Here is a 9896-nt window from a genome sequence, read left to right as displayed (position 1 = left end):
TCCATTTTATCTCATGGAATCGGTTACGAATTAGGACAGAATTTGAGCAATTCTGCTCTTTGTGGGTTCAACTGAGGTCTCTCAGTGGTACTTAGTTGGCAGATGGGCAGGACTGGAAGTCCAGGCTGGTTTCACTCACTTGTCTGGCACCGTGGATGGCCGGAAGCAGGTTCACTTGGGACCATCAACCAGAGGGCCTATGGCTTCTCTAGCAAGGCAGTCTCAAGGTACTCAGTCTTATATGATGGCTGCCTTCTCGTAGAATGAGTGTTCTGCGAAGCTGCATGGCCTTTATGACCTAGCCTGGAAGTCACACGGCATCAATTCCACAGTATTCTACTGGTCAAAGCAGTCAAAAGCCCACCTAGATGCAAGAGGAAGGGGTATAGACCCCACCTGTTTAATAGAAGAATATTAAAAAGCCACCCACCCAAAGTCCCCACCTTTCCTCCCTGTGTTTTTGGTCTAGTTTTCTGCAACTGTCTTCAGATGCGTCATCTCCCTGGAGCAGTGGCTCTTAAAAGGAGGTCCTTGGTCAGCAGCACCAGCATCCCCTAGGACCTTGTTAGAAATGCAAACGCCAGACCTACTAAATCAGAAATCTAGGGTGGGACCCAGTAATCCGTTTCGACAAGTACTTCAGGTCACTCTGATGAACCCTAGTTGAGAAGCCATGCCTTAGGGAAAAACTCCTTGGTGAGCTTCAAGTGACGATCCATGACTATGATGGCTGCCTTCAACATCCCATCCTAGGTGTGGACATGAGCGTAACCCAGGGCAGGGCACGCAGTGGAGTGTGGTACTGTATATGGGCTGAAACATGACAAGAAAATTCATCATTGCCCTTGAAGAAATTAGAGGCCAAAATAACAAATGAAAATCTCTTAAGGTACTAGGATGTCTGCAGCAGAATTTCAGTGTTACATGGGCATCTCAGGACAGACACACTGGTCATCCATCCCTCTAGTAGGGGCATGGAGGACATATAGGGGTCAAATTGCTTAAGAATCTCCAAACCTCATTATAATGAATGGGCCAACCTATGGCCCAGTGACTGTTTTACTTAAGTTTCTATAAAGGGAGTGGGGGAAGGGGGAACTGAGAGCAGGGAAAATAGTCAATTTCTTCCTTTCATAAGGTTATTTCTTGTAAACTTGTCTGACTCTAAAAGTCAACTGTCTGGGGCTGAAAATAACTCAGGTGAACCCCTAGAGAGAAAGCCCCTCTGGTAAAGGCATTGTGAGGGTTTTTTTCTCTATTTCTCAGGGGGTTTGGATGAGGTGTGGTGGGGAGTCCTTCCCCCATTACAACCCTGTGATTTACAACCCTGTGAGAATGGTTGCCGATGAAGATGAGGGAGAATAGATGACACTCCTGGAGCTTCTGCGTGGTAATTGTGGGTTACTTAAGTGGAATAATCTCTTTGGTGACTTACCAAAGTCCTTGACCTGTGAGCTCACTGTGACCTCACAAATGGAAGAGCTGAGTTCCACTGTAAATTTAAATGGGTTTACTCCACTACAGGGGAGGGATGGGGCAGACAACAGTCTCTGGGCCATAGGTTGGCATGTTAATTAGGAGGTTTGGAGACTCGTAAGCAATTTGACCCATATGTGCCCTCCATGCCTCTATTATAGTGATGATGACTGGTGTGTCCCAAGATGCTCAGAAACTACCATCTTCCCAAAGATTGGTTTCTAAGTATGTACTAGTTACCAAGCTTCCTTCAAAGACCTTACTTTGCTCACAAATCTGTCACTCAAACAGCTTTGCAGGTGGGTAGAGAAGAGTCCTATGGCCAAACCCCATCCCCACACTTCCCTGATTCGGGCAGGAGCTTCTGGGCTGGCCTGGAGAACCTTAGCACAGGTGGATCCTTGGATCAGCTGAGCAGAGCTTGGGCCTGTTACTAGTGAAAGAGTAAAAATACACCAGTTCAGACAGAGAGAGTACGAGTCAGCCCTGTGGCCGGCCATTCCTCAGACTGCTAGAGCAGATGCTAACAAAGCCGCCAAGTTAACAGGAAGCCATCTTTCTCCCAAGGTCACCGCTGCTCGTGACCACTCCGTTATTTGAGTGACTACTGTTAGCTTTCCAATGACATCCCCAGCCTCCCTCTGTCACTCCTGCCACCAGAACAAACATCACTGCAAAACTTGGTGACTAACAGCATGGGCTGTCAAAACTTTGCAGTTTGCAAGCTCATCAGTAAGAACGGAACCTTTCACTCTTGCCTGGAAGACCTGAGCTGCGTGAGTCACTTTCACTCAGAGAAGCAGTTTCAATCTCCACAGAAGATACAGAACTTCTGATGGGTACTCAGGCACAACATTCCATGGTTTTTCTGAACGCTGTAGTTTTTTTCGGGAATCAGGACCTGCGTCCACTTCCCAGTCCAGGCTTGATGTGGACCCCTTTCTACACGGCCTGCGTTGCTCTGCCTGTCCCAACACGGCTGCTTCTGGATTCTACTTCTTCTTCTCCACCCCCACCCCCACCCCTGCCCAAAGCCTATCGTCATCTTATCTTTCTTGGTTTGATGAGGCGCCCCATTGCTCCTCTGGTGTTTGGTCTCCCCACTACCATCAGGAAACCTGATGTTGGTGGTCTACAGGTTCACCCTGTGGTATTCACCAAATGGGCTACTGGGCAGCAGAGTTTGAGAACCACTGCTCTTTTTCACTGCTCGTCAGTAAAGGCTGCGCGCTGACCTGCTGTCAAAAGTGAACTCATGTAACCAGTCTCAAAGGGGGAAGAAAAATACCCCAGGTCCCCAAAGATGTCATTGATTCGGCCTAAGCCACTAAATAGTAATGACACAGATAAAATCCAACACTTCCTAAACAGTTTCTAGGTGTCAGAAAATGTAACCATATGATCACTAAAATTCAACACAACCCTGAAATGAGGTACTAGTATTCTCAGTCTATTGATGAGAAAACAGAGACTCAGAGAAGCAAATTATGTCGGATAATTAAACAGACTGATATGCTCCAATGTGTGAGACCAGGACAGCGACCCTCTCAGCAAGGCCCACGGCAATACTGGATCTCCAACCTGTCCTAAACCACACCGTAATAGTAGGTTGCTGCAAAGTAATTGCGGTTAAAAAAAAAAAAAAAAAGTAATTGCGGTTAAAAGGTTAAAAAGGACTGCAAAAACTGCAATTACTTTTGCACCAACCTAATACAAGGCTGGGGTGGGCCTGGGTGAGCAAGACTGGGTTTTGTGACCTCGGGCAAGTCCCTCCACGTCTCTGAACCTCAGTTTCCTCCCTTGTCCCCGAGGGAGGGGGACTGCATCCAAATTCTAGAATCCTCTGCAGAGCTGGGAAGAAGACTTGAATTCAGACTCCTCATTCCATTCGGCAATGCTGGACACTGGCCCCAAATCCCCAGGGAAGAGGGAGCCACAGCAGGGGAAAAGAACTGCCTTTATTTCTTGATTTCCCACCCGGAGACCCCAGGATGAAGCCGGTGGCTTTCCATGGGCACAGCATCACCCCAGGACTTGCAGTAGCGGCTGAGGAAACCAGCCTGACCCATGTGCCCACCTCTGAAGAACCACCTTTGGGCTGACCCCATTCACTAGAGGCCAGGAGCTCCCGTCTGCCGAGTCCCCAAGACTTTGCCACATGAAATAGCTTTGTGAAAAAGCCCAGGAGTGTCCCTCCACCCCACGTGAGGCCTGCTGTGGGGAAGACGTCTTTTGGAAACAAAGCTAAGTCCCACTCGGGAAAGATGGCGATGAAAGGCAGCTCCCAGATGTGCAGGACACGTGAGGGCTCGGGCACACAGACACAAGGACCGGGCTACTCACTACGGAGACACAGAGGGAGGGCACAGGGCCCATGTAGGAGACAGCAGGCAGCCAGGAGCTGGAGCTCAGGACAGAAACTGCCTCTGCCAGAAGGGGTGGGGTCCCAGATGGCACACTCAGGGTGGGGTTCTCCTCAGGACTGAGGAGACACCGACAGCCTGCCCTGGTGTGGACTCTGCTCACCCTTTGCCAACAAATCTCCTGAACAAGAAATGCACATGAGGGGCATCCAGGAGGCAGAGATCACAGTGCAGGGAGCCCAAGGGCAAGACAGTGCCTGGGATGGCGAAACCACAGGAGCTGCCCCTTTGGGGAACATCACGTGGCAGAAGGCCACTGCTCTGCATTCGTCCATGTGGCAGGCACCCCAACTGGGCCTCTGCCCTCTACCAAGGCAGAGTGAGGGTTTGGTGGCTTTCTCAGTACTTCTTCACAGTTGCGTCTCTTGTTGGGGGACATCCACATGAGTCTGTGCTGGGCTGTGGCCAGTTGCAAGGTCCTTCAGCAGGTCCAGAGCTGGGTCCCTTGCCTGCAGTGTGGTTCACAGACCCAACGGCCGGCTGTGCAGGTAAGAACGCCCACGTTTCCAGAGATCGAGGGGCCGAGAGGCCTGTACCCCAGATGCCCCCAACAGGATGAGAACAAACAGCCCGCAGGTCTACGTGTCTCTAACAGTGCTAAGCCATTCCGCAGCTTGCGTGGGCAACACGCTGGAAGAGAACAGGCACTGTAGGTCGCTACTGGCCCGAAGGGAGTGGTGGGTCACACACAGTCTCCAGGCTGGGCATGTGGAGGTTTTCCAGTACTTTGCATTAGGACAGGATGGTCCTAAGTTCTTCCAGTCGGACTGAGTTAAAAGCATGTCTTAGCAGCAAGAGTTTGTGTGTGTTTTTGTTGCAGATGGAAACTTCCAGGTGGAACTGGACCAGGACGGTGCGAGGTCAGCTTAATGAGGGTGGAGAAGCTGCTGCAGGTACGTGGGACGCAGCCCCCCGCCTCCTGGAGCCCTCAGGTGAAGTAGCGGCAGGGTGTGGAGTCAATGTAGCAGTAGGGGGTGCACTGCAAGTCCCCGTACGACCTGAGGAGGCAGACACGAGTCAGGGTGGACACCGGGCAGTGGGCAGGACAGCTCCTGCGGAGCATTCAAGACAAAGCCATATTCCAAAAGGCCACCTCTGGTGACTTTTGGTCGAATCTCATCAAACAGCAGCCAGTGCTGCCACCTCGCTATGAGCCAAGGGTTCTACAGAGACTGTGGTCATTCTCGTCTGGGGTGAGAGACTTGGGCAAGTTGATCCAAGCCTCTGGGGCTTTTCTGCTTGAGCCCAGTGAAGGGACCTGGGTGGAAGAGGTTGGTAACCTTGCTCTTAACGCAGCATCTCCGAGAGAATCACCCCCCTCTCAAGGCCTGAACTATTTCCAGCTCTGGCCATTTGATCATACTGCACTGATACCAATGTCTATTGCTGCGCAGTCCAATATGGCAGCCACTGGCCACATGTGGCTACTGAGCTCTTGAAATAAGATTAGTGTTAACTGAAGAATTCGATTTTAAATTTTATTTAATTTTAATTAATTTACATTTAAGTAGCCATCTGTGGCCGAGGGCTACCATATTGGACAGCAGTCTATCGCTCCGTAAGCCCAAGTACTAATCCCCAAACAGTGTGTCACGCATTCTACTCATGCTCACAAGCATCCCCGAGGCGTCTAGAGTTTAGGAGAGTAACCACAGTGAGCCAGCGGGCAAGCCCTGGGCTCCATGCGATCCGGTACTCCCTGAGTGATTGCAAACACTGTCGTCTCCATGGAGCGATCAAGCAGCTCAGACCTCCCCCCAGCTCTCTGGCAGGCGCCTGTTTGGAGCCCTCCTTACCTCAGGGAGGGGGCACATAGGTGCACTGGGCCTGGCTCAGCCCAAAATGCTTGGCGTCTTGGGACGACGACAAGTTGGTATGACCCCTGGCCTGCTTTGATACGTTGATATGCATTTGGGAAGTGGGTGTTGAAAAGGCGTCCCCACACAAGGAGAAAGAGAGGAGGCAATAGACAGGCCTGGTGCCGAGGGCCTGGGTCCAAGCCTACCAGAGGGGGCAGGGCTGGAAGCAAAGGCTGGAGAGATTGGACTCCTGAGGGACTCAGGAGGGGTGAAGGGCCAGCAATCCACTCTGGAGCCAAGGCAGAAGCAAGACGTGGACTAGGGGGGAGGGCCGGCCTCCCCATTTTCCCTAGAACACTATACAAGTCTGGTTCTGTGAGGATTAGGGGGAATGTGGCGTCATTTTACACCTTGAAAGAAGTCTAGGAGGTCATATTCTTGGGCATGGAATCGGTGCCTCACAGGGCCAGTGGCCTTCAGTTGGGAGACGTCAACGTAGAGGCCAGAACATTAGAATACTTATGCTGAGCAATGTGAACCCCCACTGAAGAGTCTCAGAAATAACTACAGGAGTCCTTGAAGGGAATACTAAGTTCCTGGAGTTTTCTGGAAGGAGCCGCAAACCAGCAAAATTAGATATTAAAACTGGTGTGGGCTCACTTGTACCCACAGGCCTGCCCAGGGGTAGAGGGCTGTTCCAGAGAATTCAGGTTATACAGACGCTTCGATTCTTTGAAATGCCCTGATACCTCCACACTCCCCTGGGCTTCCCTCCCAGGCCCACAGCCCAGAAGGCTGATGTGGTCATGGTTGCCATTGGGGATGGGAGCTGCCCTTCCTCAGCTGTACAGGCAACAGCTGAGCTCAGGCTGCTCTGGGAAGACACATGGGTTATGTGTTTATTGCCTGTCTCCCCTGGGTGAGCAGGGACCATGTGCTGTGTTATTTGTTACCATACCTCAGTTTCTGGAAAGTACCAGGAATATAAGAGGCAGTCACAATTATTGGTGAGGGAGAGAGGATGGAGGGTGGTGGGCGGAGGGGGGGGTGAGGGGGGTCACAACAGCACGTGAGGCCATCCCTACCCGGGGAGATAGGTCTCGCACGTCAGGTGGCCAAAGTCAGAGCCGTCACAGTCCTCCACGCCCTTGTGCCGGTGGCCGTCTCCACAGTATGCCCGGTGACAGCCTGAGGGGACAGGAAGTGCAGCCCTGAGAAGGAGCAAGGGTAGGACAGGCTCGTCAGCCTGGGCTGGGCCCCACTCACTTCAAAGGGCTTTTGCTACTAAGACTCTGTCTGGTCCAACTGACCTGAAGGATCCACCCAGAGCACGCACTCTTTAAATGGACCTCCACAACGCTTCACACGCATCCAGGCACTGCCCCCCAGGCCCCCAAGTCCCACACTGGAGAATAAGGAGACCCAGGCTCCAGCCGAGAGTCTGAGAGCAGCCACTGGCCTCTCAGAGCCTCGACGTCCTTATCTCCGACCTGGGCCACGGACACCACCTCCCCTCCCACAGGACCACTGTGGGTTCCCGTGAGGTGAGGATCAGGACACCGTGAACATTAGGCATGAGTGGTGGCCATGGTGACTCTGGTCTGTTTACAAAGAGCTTCCAGAGAATTCTGTGTCCCTGGGCAGCCAGATGATCTTCAGTGGGGTCTGTTCTCACACAAGGGGAGGGCCTAGGAGTACGAGGGCCTCATTTTCACAGGGCTTTCAGACCCCATGAGTTCCTTGCTGCAGCAGGGACAGCAGGGACGCCAGGCAAGGCCAGCATCCTGCGGATCCCCATCCCAGGAACTGTCACAGGAAATGCAGCTACACTAAGGGAGAATCCCAGCTTCGCATGCCCTGCACCCACCCCGTGCATGCCTTCCTCACCGCACTGTCACCCTTCCCTTGAGCTTCTTGCAGGCAAGCAACTCGACTTTGCACGTACACACCCCAGCCCTGAGTGGAGCCTGGCTCCTCGTAGCAGGGGCTCAGAAACAATTCAGTGAAGGGATGTTGAACCCTCACTATACCCAGACAATCCACGCACACGTTAGTTCACAGAATCGCTAAAGGTTTGAGCACTCAGTAGTGTCATATCTACTTTTCAGTTGGGAAAAGTGAGGCTTGGAGCTGTACCTTGCCGAGTAGCCTCCTCTCTGAGCTGAGGGTGAGTTGACAGTTCTCAGTGCCCACATTTGAACTCTGAAGTCCGTGCTTTCCACCTCACCTTCTGCTTTTGTCACTTGATTTTTTTAAATAAACAGTGGAGCAAACCGTCTCATGCTAGGCTGCCTGCCCATCTTGGTAGCATCCTGTAGGCCTGGAGGCAGCTCTCGCCAGCCCACTGCCCTTAAAATGGGCTTCGTTACTAGGGCTCAGTCTGGTAAAAGTGAGTCCTGATTCAAATTCTTGAATTCTCCCTGTTGCCTTTCACTCCTGCATTACCCTTATCTTTTGACAAAGAATGTGGATGGGAATACAGGTTTTGCCAAGAAGCAGGATTCAGGAAACAGGGAGGGCCTGGTGGCTTCTCTGGGGGCAAGAACCTTGACACCAAGCCCCCCGACATACCTGGATGGCGGTTAAACTTAACACTGGGCCTGAATGGGGAGGGTCGGCCCCACAACGGCCCGTGTACACCCCCTCTGGCTCTAGAATTGCCCCAAACCACCACGGCTGGTGTCCAGGGCTTGCCCTGACCCCCCACCACCACCCCAATGGCAGTTCAAGCTTCAGGCCCTTCTAGGCTGGGCCCCACTCACTGATGCAGTCGTCACTCCCATCATTGTTCCCGTCGTCACACTCCTCCCCGGGCTGCAGGACCCCATCCCCACAGGAGCCGCGGTGGTCTGTGGCATAGTCCACAGGATAGAAAGGAGTCAGCTGGCCAAAGAAACACACCATAGTTACACGGGGGACAGAGGCTCTGGGTCCAGTGGGGCACTGCCAGGGGGCAGCCCCCGCTTCCTCCTGAGTGGGAAAGGCGCTCCTTTCCCATGGCCCAAAGCTCTGCAGTTGGCAGGACGGCTGGGCCAGATCGAGCTGGTAGCCTGGCAGCGCAGGGATGTGAGACCGTGTGGGTCCTTGGCTCAGAGAAGAGCTTCTATTTGGGGAGCAGCGCATGGAGAGCGGCTCAGAAACAGCTCAAAGGACGGTGCTCAGGCCTTCTACAGAAACAGACTGCCCAAAGCTCTGCCCCGGGTCTCACTGTTGGCTTTCCCCACCTCTAATGATGTGTCCCCTTCCCTGGGTGGGGCCTGTGCTGAGTGCCCGCCTCCAAGTACCTGGATGGGGAGCCAGCCAAGGCTGTCCTTGAAGTACAGAGCTCTCTGGTCTCTGCGGAAGGCAATGGCGTTTCGGGTGCTCAGCCTGTCAAGCTCCTCCTGGTTGTTGACCACAAAAATCTGCCAGAGAACAGACACACTGGTGAAGCTTCCCAAAAACTCTTCTGCAGGGCGCGGGGCAGGGGGGAAGCTGGAGGCGGACACAGACTCGCTATCCTTGGGCTGGTCAACAACGGGAAGCGGCGTTTGCGTGTCCCTCCTAACGTGGGGAGGACCGTCTTCATTCCTGCATCTTTTCCATCCAGTTCCTAATGTCTGAATTTGTGGTAAAAGTACCCCTGTCATTTAAAATTCTTAAGCATTTAACATGTTCCCAAGACTTCAGTAAAAAAGGTGATGTCATCTAAGCAAGTAATTCAACATCTGGAAACGATTGTTAACAAAATTCTTATACTCGGAGATGGTTGTTACAGTGCTATCTACATTAGTGCAAGCTTGGGAGCACCCTATAAATATCCGACCAAAGGGCACTGGTTAAATAAATCGCAGTACAGCCTCAGGATGGATGGATGATTACGCATCGATTCAAATGATGTTTATGATGAATTGATGACCAGGCTTTACTTCAAAATAATCCAAAGCAGGTTGGGAAGTAGTAAGCAGGCATAAAGAGGAAACAAGGTTGGCCTGAGCTGATAATTACTGAATTTGGGTACAGGGTACGTGGAGTCCATTACACTCTTTGTTTTGCTTTTGTATTCATTTAAAATGTTCGTTTGTTTGTTTGTTTGTTTAAAAAGACAAAGGTAACACTCCGAAATGGACCCACAATCAAATGGACAATTTGGGTTTCTTCTTTTTTATTCCCCCCCCCCTTATTTTCCAATTTCCTATGAGTATGTACCCAATAAATG

General features: G+C 52.0%; 1 protein-coding gene across 8 annotated transcripts in view; it reads right to left on the bottom strand.

Annotated features, from left to right (window-relative positions):
- Positions 1 to 3414: 3414 nt before the first annotated feature.
- Positions 3415 to 9896, bottom strand: part of COLQ (collagen like tail subunit of asymmetric acetylcholinesterase) — a 66947-nt gene continuing 60465 nt past the window's right edge. For 7 of the 8 annotated variants that reach the window (XM_088798320.1, XM_088798321.1, XM_088798322.1 and 4 more), the window contains 4 exons: positions 8983 to 9102; positions 8461 to 8581; positions 6784 to 6886; positions 3415 to 4897 (listed from right to left, as the gene is read on the bottom strand). In XM_088798320.1, the coding sequence (XP_088654446.1) occupies positions 4828 to 4897; positions 6784 to 6886; positions 8461 to 8581; positions 8983 to 9102 (414 nt within the window). In that variant the 3' untranslated portion in view covers positions 3415 to 4827. Of the gene's footprint in view, positions 4898 to 6783; positions 6910 to 8460; positions 8582 to 8982; positions 9103 to 9896 lie in introns of all 8 variants that reach the window. The other variant, XM_074312818.2, reaches the window with a different exon arrangement.

The sequence above is a fragment of the Rhinolophus sinicus genome, chromosome 5 (assembly GCF_057876585.1).
Source record: "Rhinolophus sinicus isolate RSI-liver-muscle chromosome 5, RSI-T2T, whole genome shotgun sequence".
In the NCBI taxonomy this organism is placed as follows: domain Eukaryota; kingdom Metazoa; phylum Chordata; class Mammalia; order Chiroptera; family Rhinolophidae; genus Rhinolophus; species Rhinolophus sinicus.
The sequence above is the reverse complement of the archived record's forward strand: the minus strand, read 5'-3'. Positions and strand labels throughout refer to the sequence as shown.